Consider the following 20,687-nt stretch of genomic DNA (forward strand, 5'->3'; position numbering starts at 1 on the left):
AGCTTTATAAAAATGGAAGGGACCCACATAAACTAAACTTGAGATTTTTACATTTTTAGGTTAGAAATCATGCGCTCTCTCAACCAACCAAAGCTCAGATAGTCTAGTCAAATAGAATCAGTTCTGTAAACAAATCTTTGATGAACTTTAAGAAATTTTTAATGACCTGAAAATCCAAAGCAATGTGAACAATGTCCTGGAAGTTGTTCCTTGCAAACATCTGCATGGCAACTGTGAACAGCTTATCTGGCCTGAGGAACATAGGAAGTGCCAGGACTGTTGGTGTCTGTCTCAGACATGAGTTGATGTACGCCATCTTGGCTGGTAGTTCAGACATCCACTGTTTCAGGCTGCTGCATGTGACATATGTCATGTGTAGCCAGGAACTTGGGATTCTGTCATTGCAGATGTCATCAAGAACAGATGCCATTTTGGCTGTCAGGGATGTTCCATTGTTTACAGCCCCTTGTAAGATGTTCAGGTCACTCTAGGAAATTAAAAATACAATGCTTCCAATAAATTGTTCATTTCAATAAACAATAAAAGTATAGTGCTTTTTAAAAATAAGGAATATCTTCAAACTATTGCTTTTTCCAATACAAATATAAATTTTAATTTTAGCTAACGTTTATAAGTTTGAAAAAAAGGGAAATAAACACCAAACTATTACTTTTTGAATACAAATTTAAATTTGATAAATAAATTAATAATTGAAGCAATTTATAAAAATGGGAGGATACATATCAAACTATTTTTTCCAATGCAAAATTACATTTTAATTTTAACAAATAATTATACCAAATAGGTTTTTAGATAGGAAATAACCATCAAACTCTTATTTTTCTTTCCAATATAAAATTTATTCTGATAAACTATTGCAGATAGCTGACATTTTCCCCCAAAGAATATTTCTAAAAAAAATATTATCAATATATTTTCCATCTAATTCTTAAAGTAAGGGCTTTCCATACCTCAATGAAAGTCTTGAGTTTTCTGTAGCCCTCTGCTTCTTGAGAGAAGAATGCATCTAAAGGTAAAATTTGAGCTGTTGAAGTTTTGGGCAAATCTGGACAAAGTGACAAACTGTCTGATATTGTTTGCAGGACAGCAGATGTCACTGAGATACTTGACCCCCTGGGAGGGTCAGACATTAGAAGTTCTGGGGCTCCAGTTGCTTGAACAAATTCTTTGAGGAAAACTCTTGAAAAAAATAGAAAAATAATTTGTGTTGACATTTTTTATAAGAATCAAACAATTTTTAAAACATTTCTGTATAGAGAAAAAAAATGATTACCTGCTCTTGTTTCTATAGTGTAACTCTTCAACTTCTTCTGGAAGACAGAAACATCTAGCAGACGTGTCTTCAATGGAATCTAAAGTTTTCATAATATCATTTGTCTTCAAATAATTCTCAGTTAGCTTTTGAAGAAGAAGTTCAAATCCTTTGTTGTGGTGTATATCCTTCTGTGAATCAATTGTCATTGTTAAACATGATTTCACACAGACATAAGTGACTTAATGCTGTTTGTAAACATTATCTGCACATTATTTAAATCTGATTTTCACGACTAACTGATGATATAAGCAGTACCAGACAAACATTTTCTGCCTACAGTCCTCACCTGAGTCTCACCAAGTATGGCAGAAAGTGCCAGACTGTTAGCAACTGCTTCAACACACTGCACTTCAGATCTATCCTGATGACAGAAATTATAATCAGAAGAGTGAATGTTATTTTAAATCTGTTTAACAGAAGAAAAAGACAATGGTATGATTGGCTGACCTCACAATGTCTTGTGTACACCTGGCCTATCATTTCTGCTAAAGCTAGTTTATCTGACGTCCAGGAATTCAGACTTTGTAGAATGTCCACTGCTGTGACTAGGTCATTCAATGTCCAAAGTTTGTGGGTGACAAAAGCCTGGTGTCCAAAGTAGCTTTGTTGTACAAGTATGGCATGCAGTAGGGCTAAAGGCATCACTGACTTAAATCTCTGCTCCTGCCATGACAAGAAATGGTGGGAGAGTTAAAACTGATTAGTTTCAGCTTTCAAGCATCAAGTTGGGCAGGTATGGTAGCAGAGGTGACACCTTGATTAATTTCAGCTGCATTATAACTTTTATTGTTTGCGATTACATTCTACATCTAAACAACACACTAACTGAGCTATACAGCTGCTGCATAGCAATGTTGTAAAATATAATTTAAAGAAACAATTGAGATAATTACATTAGGCTTTAATAAAAAGAAGAAACTACATGTATACAAGCCTTAAAATATTTTTGTGTGATAATGAAAGTTTAAACAATAAATATTGAAGAAAAAATAGAACAGGTTTATAAGGCTACCTGTCCCATGTTATCAGCGCTCAGGTTCCTGGTCATCAAGAAAGCTGCAGATTTGTAGGACTTGGCCAGGAGGTTGTGGAAGTTTGCAGTGACCTCACAGGTCACACGGAGACCATGCTGGATAAGTAACCCTGGGGGAAAGAGAACATGCTGGATAAGTAACCCTGGGGGAAAGAGAACATGCTGGATAAGTAACCCTGGGGGAAAGAGGCCATGCTGGATAAGTAATCCTGGGGGAAAGAGAACATGCTGGATAAGTAACCCTGGGGGAAAGAGAACATGCTGGATAAGTAACCCTGGGGGAAAGAGAACATGCTGGATAAGTAACCCTGGGGGAAAGAGAACATGCTGGATAAGTAACCCTGGGGGAAAGAGGCCATGCTGGATAAGTAATCCTGGGGGAAAGAGAACATGCTGGATAAGTAACCCTGGGGGAAAGAGACCATGCTGGATAAGTAACCCTGGGGGAAAGAGGCCATGCTGGATAAGTAACCCTGGGGGAAAGAGGCCATGCTGGATAAGTAATCCTGGGGGACATAGACCATGCTGGATAAGTAACCCTGGGGGAAAGATACCATGCTGGATAAGTAACCCTGGGGGAATTAGACAATGCTGGATAAGTAACCCTGGGGGACAGAGAACATGCTGGATAAGTAACCCTGGGGGACAGAGAACATGCTGGATAAGTAACCCTGGGGGAAAGAGAACATGCTGGATAAGTAACCCTGGGGGAAAGAGAACATGCTGGATAAGTAACCCTGGGGGAAAGAGAACATGCTGGATAAGTAACCCTGGGGGAAAGAGAACATGCTGGATAAGTAACCCTGGGGGACAGAGAACATGCTGGATAAGTAACCCTCGGGGGAAAGAGGCCATGCTGGATAAGTAACCCTGGGACAGAGACCATGCTGGATAAGTAAACCTGGGGGAAAGAGAACATGCTGGATAAGTAACCCTGGGGGAAAGAGAACATGCTGGATAAGTAACCCTGGGGGAAAGAGAACATGCTGGATAAGTAACCCTGGGGGAAAGAGAACATGCTGGATAAGTAACCCTGGGGGAAAGTCCAGGTCAGAGTTAATCAGGTAATAATTAAACAATTAATATGCAGGTACTAGGGGCATATACATTAATATATATTTTAAGGTAAATATTAAAACTGCAATTGCTAGATACAGACACTAATATATGCATTAGAGAGATTTCATATTCAAAATACAGTATCATTAAAATGTACATGGACAGGACACTAATTCAGAAAACCACATAGCAACTTCCACAAGCATAGAAATTCAGCCCATAAGATGAAGGAAAAATAATGGAAGACCACAAATGTATTGCGCTGCAGAAACCTTCATTAAATGTACTAGTTACAACCAGGTGCAAAACTAAAAACCAAATATAAGCAAAAGAAATATTTGATAAACCTATGTATAGTCTGAAGGTGCAGATCCAATTGATGTGCTAGACAAGATAATTAAATTTTCAAGTTTACCAGGCATCTCATGCTCTGCTTGTGAGGTTATCCATAGCCTGAAAGAGTTATGGATCTTAGATGAAAAGGACTGAGAGACTGTCTGAGATCTAGCCACCAGTTGTTTCCCTTCAGCTGGGTGGTCTCCCTTGTCTGCAGTCTCATCCTCCACCCAGCGGGAGTAGATGATGTCCTGGATGAGCAAACAATGAGTTTAGTCCCTTACAACTAATTTACATGGGTTCATTTTTACTTTCTCGAATACAGAGTATAGAGAAAGTATTGTAATCGTGCAAAAAAAAAAATCGAGATTTTTGCAAATCTTGATGTTTTACAGCTCCCTAAGTCAGAAAAACATGGTTTTGCAATCTTGTCTGTATGTCTGTGTGTGTGTATGTGTGTGTGTATGTGTGTTTGTGAACACGATAACTTGAGTACTGTTACAGCTAGCTTGAAGAAATTTTATATACAAGTATTATATCAAATTTGTAGTTCTGTATCAACTTTTCAGCGATTTCCAACAACCGGAAGTGGAACTTTTTCTACTTTCAATTTTTCAAAAGCCTATAACTTGAGTACTATTTCAGATAAATGAAATTTCACATGTAAGTAAAAGATCTAATTCTCTGCCTTCTGTCAAATTTTGAGTAATTTCCGTTGACCGGAAGTAGTAATTTATGCTATTTCCAATTTCTCAAAAAACGAATGTGAATTTATAAAGTACTAATAATATTCCGTAGTGTTATATAAGAATAATTTGAGAAAGTTTAGGGGAGATCACTCCCGGTTTATTTATTATTGAAATCTGTCATAACACTTTTAGAACAGATAATGTCCTAAAACCAGTACCACAACAACAGTTCTGGTCAACTACCACAACAGCTGTCCAGTACTAAAACAGTTCTGGTGAACTCCCCTCCCCACCCAACAGCTCTGTCCAGTACCACAACAACAATTCTGTTGTTCTATTCCCATTCTGTTCAAATCACTTTGATTAATTTACTTGACGAATGTTTTTTTTTACCTTGAGCAAATGAAAAAAGTGCTGGTCAATCCGTGTAGCCAGGTGATAATTTTGTAAGAGCAGCCAGTGCCCAGCCGCCATGCTGTCTTCCAGAGCTCGGCTGATTTCAGGCAGTTGAGAGTCTGCCCCAAAGTTGAGGATACAAACTTTCCCCTCCATCCCCACCTCCCTGGCCAGACGCTGGATCTCGTGGGCGGGGCTGATGTAAGGAATGCCTTCACAACAAAGTAAAATAAGGTTTCATCTTTAATGCCTTCACAACAAAGTAAAGTAAGGTTTCATCTTTAATGCCTTCACAACAAAGTAAAATAGGGTTTCATCTTTAATGCCTTCACAACAAAGTAAAGTAAGGTTTCATCTTTAATGCCTTCACAACAAAGTAAAATAGGGTTTCATCTTTAATGCCTTCACAACAAAGTAAAGTAAGGTTTCATCTTTAATGCCTTCACAACAAAGTAAAGTAAGGTTTCATCTTCAATGCCTTCACAACAAAGTAAAGTAAGGTTTCATCTTCAATGCCTTCACAACAAAGTAAAGTAAGGTTTCATCTTTAATGCCTTCACAACAAAGTAAAGTAAGGTTTCATCTTTAATGCCTTCACAACAAAGTAAAATTAGGTTTCATCTTTAATGCCTTCACAACAAAGTAAAATTAGGTTTCATCTTTAATGCCTTCACAACAAAGTAAAATTAGGTTTCATCTTTAATGCCTTCACAACAAAGTAAAATAAGCTTTCATCTTTAATAAACTAGCTAAATTTCATTTTATCACTTTATTCTTTTTGTGAGTCATGAAAAATTTGGTAAAAACTAGAACCATAAATACTATATTATATAAATGTGTCATGATAAAAATCATTAAGTCAAAGGGTAATTTTAATACTATAAGGCAATTATTTAAAAGTTCTTTTCATTTTTATAACATTGTAGCAAAAATGTATAAGGAAAACAAAAAGCTACTAAGCAAATCTTAATTATAGATAAATTATACGCCAGAATTAGGTTAGTAATTGTTAAAAATTAAATAAATATTGTGGTTCAAACTTGTGTCTTGCTTATTTCTAACTTGTGTTTAACTTATGTCTAACAGTCTTTATGTCTAACTTGTTTTTATCTTGTACCTAGCTTGTGTTTAACTTGTGTCTACTTCATGTCTAACTTGTGTCTAACTGGTGTCTATATGGTCTAGATCTAGAGCCGCCTACCATTAGTTCCATCCACAAGTTGGCCAGACGAGGGGAAGAGAAAGATGGTGGGTGTGTGCTGGTCTGTGTAAGCGTAGACCTCTCTTATATCATAGTTACTGGCTGCTTCAACAGCACTCCCCAGTTCATACAAAACTATTTGTTTGGACAGTTCTAAAATCTGAAGAAAAAAAACAAGAAATTGTAACGTTTAATAATTCAACAGCACTCCCCAGTTCATACAAAACTATTTGCTTGGACAGTTCTAAAATCTGAAGAAAAAAAACAAGAAATTGTAACGTTTAAAAATTCAACAGCACTAACCAGTTCATACAAAACTATTTGTTTGGACAGTTCTAAAATCTGAAGAAAAAAAACAAGAAATTGTAACGTTTAATAATTCAACAGCACTACCCAGTTCATACAAAACTATTTGTTTGGACAGTTCTAAAATCTGAAGAAAAAAAACAAGAAATTGTAACGTTTAATAATTCAACAGCACTAACCAGTTCATACAAAACTATTTGTTTGGACAGTTCTAAAATCTGAAGAAAAAAAACAAGAAATTGTAACGTTTAATAATTCAACAGCACTACCCAGTTCATACAAAACTATTTGCTTGGACAGTTCTGAAATCTGAAGAAAAAAAACAAGAAATTGTAACGTTTAATAATTCAACAGCACTACCCAGTTCATACAAAACTATTTGTTTGGACAGTTCTAAAATCTGAAGAAAAAAAACAAGAAATTGTAACGTTTAATAATTCAACAGCACTACCCAGTTCATACAAAACTATTTGTTTGGACAGTTCTAAAATCTGAAGAAAAAAAACAAGAAATTGTAACGTTTAATAATTCAACAGCACTACCCAGTTCATACAAAACTATTTGCTTGGACAGTTCTGAAATCTGAAGAAAAAAAACAAGAAATTGTAACGTTTAATAATTCAACAGCACTCCCCAGTTCATACAAAACTATTTGCTTGGACAGTTCTAAAATCTGAAGAAAAAAAACAAGAAATTGTAACGTTTAATAATTCAACAGCACTACCCAGTTCATACAAAACTATTTGCTTGGACAGTTCTAAAATCTGAAGAAAAAAAACAAGAAATTGTAACGTTTAATAATTCAACAGCACTACCCAGTTCATACAAAACTATTTGCTTGGACAGTTCTAAAATCTGAAGAAAAAAAACAAGAAATTGTAACGTTTAATAATTCAACAGCACTACCCAGTTCATACAAAACTATTTGCTTGGACAGTTCTAAAATCTGAAGAAAAAAAACAAGAAATTGTTACGTTTAATAATTCAACAGCACTACCCAGTTCATACAAAACTATTTGCTTGGACAGTTCTAAAATCTGAACAAAAAAAACAAGAAATTGTAACGTTTAATAATTCAACAGCACTACCCAGTTCATACAAAACTATTTGCTTGGACAGTTCTAAAATCTGAAGAAAAAAAAAAAAGAAATTGTAACTTTACATAATTTAACAATCTATTGTATTTAATTTTGAAAAGGTTTAAGATGAAATTGAAACTATACCTTTTGTGGGCAAACAAATTTCCAGAGCAGACATTTCTGGAAGAAACTTAAGTCTTGTAGTGTGGTTCCTGGCACTGTGTTGACTAGGCTAATCTGATGCTGGAGTGGACATTCATTGATTCACATTAGTGTATTCAGTGTAAGACAGTTTATGTAATGTAGACATGTAATATAGACATTTTTTTTTATGACTGTCGCATGTTTATAAGCTAAGTGTTACTTAGTCAATATTTCATGTGAGGCATGAGATGATGGGTACTAGTACTGGCTGAGTGATGAGATGATGGGTACTAGAACTGGCTGAGTGATGAGATGATGGATACTAGAACTGGCTGAGTGATGAGATGATGGGTACTAGAACTGGCTGAGTGATGAGATGATGGGTACTAGTACTGGCTGAGTGATGAGATGATGGGTACTAGAACTGGCTGAGTGATGAGATGATGGGTACTAGAACTGGCTGAGTGATGAGATGATGGGTACTAGTACTGGCTGAGTGATGAGATGATGGGTACTAGAACTGGCTGAGTGATGAGATGATGGGTACTAGAACTGGCTGAGTGATGAGATGATGGGTACTAGAACTGGCTGAGTGATGAGATGATGGGTACTAGTACTGGCTGAGTGATGAGATGATGGGTACTAGAACTGGCTGAGTGATGAGATGATGGGTACTAGAACTGGCTAGAACTGGCTGAGTGATGAGATGATGGGTACTAGTACTGGCTGAGTGATGAGATGATGGGTACTAGAACTGGCTGAGTGATGAGATGATGGGTACTAGTACTGGCTGAGTGATGAGATGATGGGTACTAGAATTGGCTGAATAAAGGATGAGATGATGGGTACTAGTACTGGCTGAGTGATGAGATGATGGGTACTAGAACTGGCTGAGTGATGAGATGATGGGTACTAGTACTGGCTGAGTGATGAGATGATGGGTACTAGAACTGGCTGAATAAAGGATGAGATGATGGGTACTAGAACTGGCTGAGTGATGAGATGATGGGTACTAGAACTGGCTGAATAAAGGATGAGATGATGGGTACTAGTACTGGCTGAGTGATGAGATGATGGGTACTAGAATTGGCTGAGTGATGACATGATGGGTACTAGAACTGGCTGAATAAAGGATGAGATGATGGGTACTAGTACTGGCTGAGTGATGAGATGATGGGTACTAGAACTGGCTGAGTGATGAGATGATGGGTACTAGAACTGGCTAAGTGATGAGATGATGGGTACTAGAATTGGCTGAGTGATGACATGATGGGTACTAGAACTGGCTGAATAAAGGATGAGATGATGGGTACTAGAACTGGCTGAGTGATGAGATGATGGGTACTAGAACTGGCTGAGTGATGAGATGATGGGTACTAGAACTGGCTGAGTGATGAGATGATGGGTACTAGAACTGGCTGAATAAAGGATGAGATGATGGGTACTAGAACTGGCTGAGTGATGAGATGATGGGTACTAGTACTGGCTGAGTGATGAGATGATGGGTACTAGAACTGGCTGAGTGATGAGATGATGGGTACTAGTACTGGCTGAGTGATGAGATGATGGGTACTAGAACTGGCTGAATAAAGGATGAGATGATGGGTACTAGTACTGGCTGAGTGATGAGATGATGGGTACTAGAACTGGCTGAGTGATGAGATGATGGATACTAGAACTGGCTGAGTGATGAGATGATGGGTACTAGAACTGGCTGAATAAAGGATGAGATGATGGGTACTAGAACTGGCTGAGTGATGAGATGATGGGTACTAGAACTGGCTGAGTGATGAGATGATGGGTACTAGAACTGGCTGAGTGATGAGATGATGGGTACTAGAATTGGCTGAGTGATGAGATGATGGGTACTAGAACTGGCTGAGTGATGAGATGATGGGTACTAGAATTGGCTGAGTGATGACATGATGGGTACTAGAACTGGCTGAATAAAGGATGAGATGATGGGTACTAGTACTGGCTGAGTGATGAGATGATGGGTACTAGAACTGGCTGAGTGATGAGATGATGGGTACTAGAATTGGCTGAGTGATGAGATGATGGGTACTAGAACTGGCTGAATAAAGGATGAGATGATGGGTACTAGTACTGGCTGAGTGATGAGATGATGGGTACTAGAACTGGCTGAGTGATGAGATGATGGGTACTAGAATTGGCTGAGTGATGACATGATGGGTACTAGAACTGGCTGAATAAAGGATGAGATGATGGGTACTAGAACTGGCTGAATAAAGGATGAGATGATGGGTACTAGAACTGGCTGAGTGATGAGATGATGGGTACTAGTACTGGCTGAGTGATGAGATGATGGGTACTAGAACTGGCTGAATAAAGGATGAGATGATGGGTACTAGAACTGGCTGAATAAAGGATGAGATGATGGGTACTAGAACTGGCTGAGTGATGAGATGATGGGTACTAGAACTGGCTGAGTGATGAGATGATGGGTACTAGTACTGGCTGAGTGATGAGATGATGGGTACTAGAACTGGCTGTATAAAGGATGAGATGATGGGTACTAGTACTGGCTGAGTGATGAGATGATGGGTACTAGAACTGGCTGAGTGATGTTCTCACATGAAAATATTCCTTCCACTGCTGGGAGTTGGTGACTAGTGAGTGACAGAGTCCCTGGAACTGGTGGTGGAGAGACTCCAAGATGCTGCAGTCTATCCAGGCCTGAAACAAAACATTGCTCAGCTTTTAGATGTGTGGTCAAGCTTAACAGTTGTCCAGTATGTAATCCTTGTCGATCTTTGAAGATCTTTCATGGTTGTATCAAGTGAGGTGTGTGTATGTGGGGAGAGGGGGGGTCTTTTAAACCAACAAAAGTTCATGATTTGAATAAATATAAGTTAAGCAATTAGCTGTCTTAAAAAAAAATTTAAAAAAAAAACACACACAATTAAAAAAAAAAAATTACTAAGAGAAGATTCAAATAATCTGAAAGTGAAAAGTCATAAAAATGCAAGGAGGGTTGGGAATTTCCCAAAGAAATCTGTGATATCACCCATACTTATGGAGTGGAAACCGGATCGCCCCAACTTACAGTGGCATCCATCCAATCAGGTTTTTGTTCAGCCAGACTGGAATCATCCAGCCCCTGCTTGACAAAGCCATTGACAAAAAGACTGAGCTCTTTACTGCTGGCCTTGTGGTGGCGCAGCATTCGCTCCAGAGAGATGAGCAGCAACAGCAGGCTGTAGTGCTGTTCAAACATCATCAGCTTGACATACTTCAGGACAGCGTGGAGGACAGCATCAGACAGCTCTTGAGCTCTTGCCTGAGGGGTGCCTAGGGGACATAACTTAGTCATTATTTAGGGGACATAAATCAGTCATTAATAAGGGTACATAACTCACTTATAAGAGGACAAAACTCACATGGAGTAGAGGTCAGGAAATTGATAAACAAAAAGTATATTTAAATAGCTTATTTTAAATCCTGTTCACATTCATATATATATTTTCTTGGATTTTTTATAAGTAAAAGGAAAATATTGAAATTTTTAAAATTTAAATTTTAAAATTAAACATAACAAAATATATAACCTTATGTATTCACATTTTATAGAATGTTTTATGTAAAGAAAAAAAGTTACCTAGGCTTCCCTTCCCCCTATCTCTGCTTTTGATGACATCAGCAAACATCTGAACAAACTTGTAGAATGGCAGATAGTAGCATGGGTAAAGTGCAGACATCTTGTGCAACACATTGTACAACATAGCAGAGTGCCTAATAAAGGGAGAGTAATGGGAAAACTTTCCGTGCAAGTGATCTCCCATGAATCGTGTTTCTTGCAAGATCTGCCGGTTGTGTTCCACATTAGTCTGACAGACAAGTAAACTATCCAGCATGGTCTTGTCCTCCAGCAGAGGGCCAGTTAAATTCAAGGTTTTCTCACGGATGATTTCCTATAACAGTTTGTTGAATAAATAAAAACATTACTGCTAATTTGTATGAGATAGTAAAACAATTATTTATGTACAAAAACAAACCTAACATTAATACCATGGCAAATGTAATATATAAAATACCAGACCAGCTGAGGTTTAACCTTAAGAGAAAGCTAATTAAAATACCAATCCCATAAACTAATTTAAAATTTGATTTCATTAAGACAGCCAATTAAAATACCAACCCTATAAACTAATTTAAAATTTAATTTAATTAAGACAGCCAATTAAAATACCAACCCTATAAACTAATTTAAAATTTAATTTAATTAAGACAACTAATTAAAGTAAAATCTCACATGCTCCCTGGCCAGCCGCTGACGATGAAGTATGATGTCATTTTCATTAGATCGTCTCTGACCCTCAAATTCTTTTTTCTCAACCTTCATCGTCTCCGACATCAGGTGGTTGATGATGGCCTCGTCGCTGACGGCCATGTTGATCACACATACACGGTTCAGGGGGATGCTGTACAGGCCATCACCTAGGGTGGGGAATGGTTGATACAATCTTCACACAAACACACACACAAACACACACACCCAAACACACACACGGTTCAGGGGGATGCTGTACAGGCCATCACCTAGGGTGGGGAATGGTTGATACAATCTTCACACAAACACACACACAAACACACACACCCAAACACACACACGGTTCAGGGGGATGCTGTACAGGCCATCACCTAGGGTGGGGAATGGTTGATACAATCTTCACACAAATACACACACAAACATGCACACACAAACACACACACACCCAGACACACACACGGTTCAGGGGGATGCTGTACAGGCCATCACCTAGGGTGGGGAATGGTTGATACAATCTTCACACAAATATACACACAAACACACACACACCCAGACACACACACGGTTCAGGGGGATGCTGTACAGGCCATCACCTAGGGTGGGGAATGGTTGATACAATCTTCACACAAATACACACACAAACATGCACACACAAACACACACACACCCAGACACACACACGGTTCAGGGGGATGCTGTACAGGCCATCACCTAGGGTGGGGAATGGTTGATACAATCTTCACACAAATATACACACAAACACACACACACCCAGACACACACACGGTTCAGGGGGATGCTGTACAGGCCATCACCTAGGGTGGGGAATGGTTGATACAATCTTCACACAAATACACACACAAACATGCACACACAAACACACACACACCCAGACACACACACGGTTCAGGGGGATGCTGTACAGGCCATCACCTAGGGTGGGGAATGGTTGATACAATCTTCACACAAATATACACACAAACACACACACACCCAGACACACACACGGTTCAGGGGGATGCTGTACAGGCCATCACCTAGGGTGGGGAATGGTTGATACAATCTTCACACAAATACACACACACACAAATGCACACATGCAGGCACATTTCTATTACTAGTCAGCCATAAACTTTGAGTCATAACCTACTACCTATTCATTGCTAACAAAGATGAACTACATCCATTTACCTTTAACAAAGATAAACTACAAGCCAATTACCTTTAACAAAGAGTGGGATGGTAGTGCTGAGGTAGAGGCAGAAGCTGGGGTGAAAGTTGAAGGCCATGTCACCCACTTTGACAATTTTGTTTCCATCTTTGTCCACATAAAATTGCTTCAACAACAACCCTCGGAAAAATGGGTCCAGGGGTTTCCGCTCCAGGTGGGTCACTAGGACAGGTACACCTGAGGGGGAACATGAAATTCACTAGATACACCTGGACAAGTGGAATCTAAGAGCTAAACAAAAACAAACTGGAAAAAAATTCAAATGTTTCTTATAACTTTACAAAGTGAAGTATGACATTTTAAATTGTCCGTTTAAAACTAACTAATGACAAACAAGGGCATTAATGGGTCTGCTAAACCTACCATGAACAAGGGCATTAATGAGCCTAGTAAACCTACCATGGACAAGGGCATTAATGAGCCTGGTAAACCTACCTTGGACAAGGGCATTAATGAGCCTGCTAAACCTACCATGGACAAGGGCATTAATGAGCCTGGTAAATCTACCATGGACAAGGGCATTAATGAGCCTGGTAAACCTACCATTGACAAGGGCATTAATGAGCCTGGTAAACCTACCATGGACAAGGGCATTAATGAGCCTGGTAAACCTACCATGGACAAGGGCATTAATGAGCCTGGTAAACCTACCATGGACAAGGGCATTAATGAGCCTGGTAAACCTACCATGGACAAGGGCATTAATGAGCCTGGTAAACCTACCATGGACAAGGGCATTAATGAGCCTGGTAAACCTACCATGAACAAGGGCATTAATGAGCCTGGTAAACCTACCATGAACCAGGGCATTAATGAGCCTGGTAAACCTACCATGGACAAGGGCATTAATGAGCCTGGTAAACCTACCATGAACCAGGGCATTAATGAGCCTAGTAAACCTACCATGGACAAGGGCATTAATGAGCCTGGTAAACCTACCATGGACAATGGCATTAATGAGCCTGGTAAACCTACCATGAACCAGGGCATTAATGAGCCTGGTAAACCTACCATGAACCAGGGCATTAATGAGCCTAGTAAACCTACCATGAACCAGGGCATTAATGAGCCTAGTAAACCTACCATGGACAAGGGCATTAATGAGCCTAGTAAACCTACCATGGACAAGGGCATTAATGAGCCTGGAGTTGATGCTTGGATCGTCTGCCTCCAGCACCCAGAGACCAGCTTGTGTTGTGTCCAGCTCTGAGTCAGGGTGAAGGCTGTAGGTGTCCCAGCTGTTGGTCACAGAGGTCACAGGTCGGAGTTCATCACTGTCTCCTGTTCTCAGAGATGCTCCACCTCGACTAACAAATTAAACTTTTGTTTAGGTTAATTAGCAGCAGGGGTAGCTAGGTTTCTTAAAATTCATCAATACTAATTTGGTTAAAAATAATTATTATTATATTCTGATAAATTATTAATTAAGCTAATTAAACAACCCTACATGTACCTTGCTGAAGTTCGAGGCGTTGACCACTGATTGGATTCTGGGATTGTGTACTCGGTCATGTCAGAAAATGTCAACATTGTGCCTCGACTTGGTGGAGGGTCAAGTTTGGCCTCTTCATTTCTACTTTCATTTTCTTCTTCTATTGGAATCTCTATCGGAAAATCAGAACAAATGTATAACTTAGTGGGTGAAATCTATGACTTTGAACTTTTCAAACCATGTACAACTTAGTGCGTGAAATTCATTGCTTGCAACTTTGAAATGTTTTACTAATTTACAAAAGCTGAATATGTAATTGGTATAACTATAATATTTGGTTCACTTAATTTTAGTAAACTGGTTGTTTTGTACAACATTTTGACCAGAAGAAACAAGATAACATTAAGATAATATAAGTGTAAATTTTAAAAAATACCATCTTCAACAGGGAAATCAGCCACATCCTTCTGGGTAAAAATGTTTTGGTTTTTGTGCAAAGCTCTGACCCACATTTCTGCATGGTTATCTGGGTCAATCAGGAGTGGCCAGCAATGTTTGCGATTGTGGCAACACAGTCGCATCATTAGGGCATTCTGAATCTGTTTAAACAAATATCAAAGCATTCTGAATCTGTAGAAACAAATATCAAAGCATTCTGAATCTGTTGAAACAAATGTGGCAGTAGTGAGTTTACTAAATAATTCTAAAAATATAGAAAAGGGATAAAAGTGTAACCCAAAAACCACGAGAAACAAACAATGGGATTTCAACATTTTATTTGTTTAATTTTAATTTTGTTTTGGTTAAAAAGGAATTATTAGTGATGATTCTATTCATACGAGGTGTGTGTGCGCGTGTGTGTGTGTGTGTGGGGGGGGGGGGGGTGTTAACTGTAACATTAATAAAACAACAAGAATAGCTTATAATTTAGAAAACAAGAGGTTTAATCTAAAATGAAATGAGAAAAACAGCGAATGAGTGTAGGTTGAATATGAAATGAAATGAGAAAAACAGCTACTGAGTGTAGATTGAATATGAAATAAAATGAGAAAAACAGCTACTGAGTGTAGATTGAATATGAAATGAGAAAAACAGCTACTGAGTGTAGATTGAATATGAAATGAGAAAAACAGCTACTGAGTGTAGATTGAATATGAAATGAGAAAAACAGCTACTGAGTGTAGATTGAATATGAAATGAAATGAGAAAAACAGCTACTTAGTGTAGGTTGAATATAAAATAAAATGAGAAAAACAGCTACTGAGCGTAGGTTGAATATAAAATGAAATGAGAAAAACAGCTACTGAGTGCAGGTTGAATATAAAATGAAATAAACATTTACTGAGTGCAGATCTGTTGGTAGGTTGGACATCCTCCATTCACTCAGCTCATCAAAGTCAGACAAAATCTCCTGCAGGGTGAAGTTGGGTCGTGTGGGGAGGATGGTGTGCTCGTCCTCATCGTCTGAGTCCTCCAGCATGTCCTGCTCTGCCACCACACTCTCCATGGTGTCCTGTTTCCTCAGGTCAGACTTGTAGTACTTGCTGCTGTCATACACCGCTGACACGTACTTGAAGGTTTTCACCTGAGACAGACACTGCACTTAAATTACTGACATACATAACAATGCTTTCTCTGGGATTTTTCATTGTAATATTTAGTATACCCAAAGGCATTGTATTCAATATATGTTTTTAAAATGATGTTTTTAAATACCTCAGTAGCTTAAATTGTATTGCTCTAAGAAGCCAAATATTTTAAATGAACTATGATGCTAGAAAATGAATAATTTATGATAAATAATGCACTGAATCAATTTGATAATGTTAACAGGTGATTAGCCATATGGAGGCAGAAGCCTTTGGAATTGCACATGAGGAGGGAGGCACTAGGTGGGGAACACATTGCACAAGGCACACAATGAGACACTTCATGCACTGAAGTGGAGCCCTGGGGGGTGGGGGAGACAAAAGAGAGGCAGAGTCTTCTCAAATATCTAAAGAAATTACCACACAATAAAAGAACTAAGGACTAAAAAACTTGGAGATGGCAAAATACACAACAGGTGACCAGACAAAGTGGAGGATTATGGTTGATGCCTTATCTATGCGCACTGACAGGTGTAGAATTACCTGTGGACATGAGGAGCTGTGCTCACTGTGACAGGTACCACCCCCATGTGAGAAGGAAGTTGTTTGACTGCCATCACTCCGGAGCAAGCTCTGGTCCATCAAAAGTTCAAGGTCAGCTGTCATGGAATACGGCTCTCTGCGCTGGAAAGCCTGAGCGTCCAAAGTGTTTTGTTTGATGTGGTTCAGCCAGTCCTGGATCAGATCCAGCCTGGATTTGTCATCCAGTGGTCCATGGTAAGCAGCACAGGCTGCGGTGATGAGTGCATCTCCAGGTGCACTGGCCACGTGTTTGCGTGTTTTCTTAAGCTCTGAGCGCCACAGGAAATGTTGCATGGACATGTTCTCCATCAAGTTGTTGGCACGCACGATTCTTTTCTCAACCACCTGTTGGTTCAACAACATTTTACAGTTATTTTAATTGACAGCATGTGTGACAATATAATTGAATAATACAAATACAATTTCTATAACAATTAGCTATTCAAACAGTTGTATTGTACCTGAACAAAGAAACATTAGGTTCAATGATGTGGGATTTACCTGAATCTGCTTCTCTATAGCTTTAGACATCTTCATGGCTTCCTTGTGTTGGCTGATAAATTCTTCTAGGTTTGTTTTTTTCTTGTTTGCTTCAATACGCAGTTGGCCGAGCTGGGCTTGAGCCTTGAGTTGTAAGACATTTAAAAAAAATTGTATAGCAGTTAGTTTTGTATAACCCTCTTGTTTCTTTCAATATTCCTTATCAGGGGAGCTAACATAAAAGATGTCCAAGGGAGATAACCAATCAATAATTGGCCAGTTTATAGATAAATAATGAATAAATATTATAAATAATAAAATTATTGATTCTTCAAGAAGTAAACACTATTTATTTGCTTGAGTGCGTTAGATAAAGGCTGGCTATCTTTCTGTGTTTTTTTTAACACATTGCAAACCCAGAACAATATTCATCATGCTTATGAACCTTTCAGATGTAATGGGGAGATAACTCTACTCCATTGTTTACCTTAGAGAACTTGTGTTCAGCATCCTGGAGACTTTTAAGATGTGGCTTCATCTTCCTCTGGATGGTGTTGTAGTTGAAGACAGCCCTAACCCAGGCACAGATGGAGGCAGCAGCTGAGCTGGACTGGGCCACAAACTCAGGCACAAACTCTTCCTTGTGGACAAAGTCCTTCAGGTCCTTGTACATGTCCTCTGGGATGTTGTCCTTGTCATAAAATATCAGGTTCTCAAAGAAGTTTGTGTCCACCATCATGGATTTGGCTGCCTCCCATCTGGAAGATGTAGCCATGTTTTCAAACATAGAAAATTAATTATATTTAGTGAAACAGCAATAAACAAGAAAATAACATATGGATGATATTTACAAAAATTTAGTTTTGTCTTCTTGTTTAAAGGATTCTGTGCAAAAATTATTCAAAATTTTATGTTTGTTTATAAATGGCAGTAAAAACAACTTTCATAATAAAATATTTTTTATTTAAATTTTGTTTAAAATCATATTTGAATTCTTACGTCTGAGGTTTGTTGAACAATAAACAAACAGCTTTCATGACAAATTTAACTCCTTCAGGTGGAGAGGGATAACTTCTGAGCTCTTCCACAGCACTGACATCCAGGTTGTCCAGCACTTTAGCTGCTGCTTGATAAACTGGGTTCACCTTTTTCAAATTTAAATAAAACGACAAAAATATTTTTAAAATTCAAAACTTATATCACATAATCTAGCTTACCCAATATATTTAAATAATTTACAATCTTATATTTATAAAATTACAATTGTAATATTGCATATTATATAAGCCAATGGGATCTTGTGGTTCTACCGTATCAAATTCTGTTTGTGCAGATGAACGCAGTTTCTCCAGGGGTTCTTGGAGCTGGTTGATGGTTTCTTCCTGCACCTTACATTGTTCTAAAGCCTGGGAGAGATTGTAGAAATGTAAACACATTTCTGGTTCATTAATTAAAAATATATATCTGTTTGTAAACAGTTTTGGTGTACCTGTATGTAAGTAAAGCTGTTTTATCTGTATGTAAGTAAAATGGTTGTACCAGCATGTAAGTAAAATGGTTGTACCAGCATGTAAGTAAAATGGTTGTACCAGCATGTAAGTAAAATGGTTGTACCAGCATGTAAGTAAAATGGTTGTACCAGCATGTAAGTAAAATGGTTGTACTAGCATGTAAGTAAAATGGTTGTAAACGTATGTAATAGAATGATTGTACCTGTATGTAATAGAGTGCCTGTACATGTACATAAGTGAAGTTGTTGTACCTGTATGTAATAGAGTGCCTGTACATGTATGTAAGTACAGTTGTTGTACCTGTATGTAATCTTGCTTGTAAGTTTCCACCTGTGAAACCAAGTCAACTATTTTACTGGTTGCATTTTTCTGTTGGGGCACCAGGCTAGAAACTTCCTTCTTGAACTCTGCTATACTACCAAAAGCTTCATCTATCTTTCCCAAGGCTTGCTCATACTTCTTACCCTTGGCCTGTGTACAAGAAATGAAAAGTTTTCTGTCTGACAAAAATTGCACCATTTTTTTTTAATTATAGATCAGAACTGAATTATCTGAAACTGATCAATTCATTGATGTTTTGCTCAAATACTTAATTAATGATTAACTTTTATAATTATATATTGTGCGACAGTTTATAATGGTCTATAATAATATATATTATAAAAAAACAGATAAATGAGCTAGTTAAAAATTCTTTAAAGCCATCTATAAAAGGTTTCAAAATAAAGTCATACCTTTTCAGTTTTTACTAGGTAGGCCACGACAATCTTAAAAAGGTGAACAAACTCCATGAAAGTCAGAGGGGTGAAAATTCTCAATGGTTCTCTCTGATGACAAAATTGCCTAGCAACAGAAACTTGGGCTGACAAATGGATGTAAGCCATGGCATTTGCTGCAGTATCGATTTGTTTACATCTGTGTTGGGGATTCCATGGGATCACAACCTAATAAAAAATAAAAGAAAATGTAAAAATAGAGTTCATTAATATGAAAACTTGCCTTGAGCAGCATATTTACAAATTTTAAAAATGTAGCATATTACATTAGCTATATCATTAGTATTGAATTGTATTGAAGATTTTCATTGTTTATATATAGTAGCTAGACCAACAACAATTAATTTACTTAACAGCTCCTTCTGTTTTAAAATTAAAAAAAAATGTTTTTGATTGAGTAATTATCTAATTAGCTAACAAAACCAGTTGGTGACATACGCCAGATTTTGTGTCCTCTAGCCAGGTTTTTGCAACAGTGGCCAGGGAAGTGAAGCTCCAAGGTTGGTAAAGGTCAAGGCTGAAGCAGTTCTTGATCAGCCCTGGGTGCAGCTGCAGCTTCTCATGAAGGCTGTAGCTCTTGTTTGAAAAACTGTTGCCTTCAAAAATAGCAGAATAATTGCTTATTGAAGTTTTATTAACGCAAGTCTTAAAATCTGAATAAGATTTTCAGAGGTTTCTACAGACAGACAACTGAGACAAGTGTACTAGACAGTCTGGATTCAACACGTACCAGACAGTCTGGATTCAACACGTACCAGACAGTCTGGATTCAACACGTACTAGACAGTCTGGATTCAACACGCACTAGACAGTCTGGATTCAACACGTACCAGACAGTCTGGATTCAACACGTACTAGACAGTCTGGATTCAACACGTACCAGACAGTCTGGATTCAACACGTACCAGACAGTCTGGATTCAACACGTACTAGACAGTCTGGATTCAACACGTACCAGACAGTCTGGATTCAACACGTACCAGACAGTCTGGATTCAACACGTACTAGACAGTCTGGATTCAACACGTACCAGACAGTCTGGATTCAACACGTACTAGACAGTCTGGATTCAACACGTACCAGACAGTCTGGATTCAACACGTACTAGACAGTCTGGATTCAACACGTACCAGACAGTCTGGATTCAACACATACTAGACAGTCTGGATTCAACACGTACCAGACAGTCTGGATTCAACACGTACTAGACAGTCTG

At 38.2% G+C, this 20,687-nt stretch overlaps 1 protein-coding gene across 1 annotated transcript in view; it reads right to left on the reverse strand.

Annotated features, from left to right (window-relative positions):
- Positions 1-20,687, reverse strand: part of LOC131943789 (dynein heavy chain domain-containing protein 1) — a 69,076-nt gene that overhangs the window by 1,331 nt on the left and 47,058 nt on the right. The window contains exons 72-98 of the mRNA XM_059304067.1: positions 19,910-20,067; positions 19,430-19,639; positions 18,996-19,166; positions 18,495-18,590; positions 18,184-18,329; positions 17,672-17,942; positions 17,206-17,328; positions 16,666-17,049; positions 15,876-16,118; positions 14,970-15,132; positions 14,555-14,705; positions 14,221-14,408; positions 13,093-13,278; positions 11,853-12,037; positions 11,199-11,511; positions 10,647-10,891; positions 10,175-10,276; positions 7,580-7,678; positions 6,051-6,210; positions 4,847-5,061; positions 3,844-4,015; positions 2,349-2,479; positions 1,784-1,999; positions 1,623-1,697; positions 1,295-1,464; positions 972-1,200; positions 167-487 (exon numbers count right to left, since the gene is read on the reverse strand). Of these exons, the coding sequence (XP_059160050.1) occupies positions 167-487; positions 972-1,200; positions 1,295-1,464; positions 1,623-1,697; positions 1,784-1,999; positions 2,349-2,479; positions 3,844-4,015; positions 4,847-5,061; positions 6,051-6,210; positions 7,580-7,678; positions 10,175-10,276; positions 10,647-10,891; positions 11,199-11,511; positions 11,853-12,037; positions 13,093-13,278; positions 14,221-14,408; positions 14,555-14,705; positions 14,970-15,132; positions 15,876-16,118; positions 16,666-17,049; positions 17,206-17,328; positions 17,672-17,942; positions 18,184-18,329; positions 18,495-18,590; positions 18,996-19,166; positions 19,430-19,639; positions 19,910-20,067 (5,123 nt within the window). The remainder of the gene's footprint in view (positions 1-166; positions 488-971; positions 1,201-1,294; positions 1,465-1,622; positions 1,698-1,783; positions 2,000-2,348; positions 2,480-3,843; positions 4,016-4,846; positions 5,062-6,050; positions 6,211-7,579; positions 7,679-10,174; positions 10,277-10,646; positions 10,892-11,198; positions 11,512-11,852; positions 12,038-13,092; positions 13,279-14,220; positions 14,409-14,554; positions 14,706-14,969; positions 15,133-15,875; positions 16,119-16,665; positions 17,050-17,205; positions 17,329-17,671; positions 17,943-18,183; positions 18,330-18,494; positions 18,591-18,995; positions 19,167-19,429; positions 19,640-19,909; positions 20,068-20,687) is intronic.

The sequence above is a fragment of the Physella acuta genome, unplaced genomic scaffold, assembly GCF_028476545.2.
Source record: "Physella acuta isolate Inbredline_101_S28 unplaced genomic scaffold, ASM2847654v3 ptg000466l, whole genome shotgun sequence".
In the NCBI taxonomy this organism is placed as follows: domain Eukaryota; kingdom Metazoa; phylum Mollusca; class Gastropoda; family Physidae; genus Physella; species Physella acuta.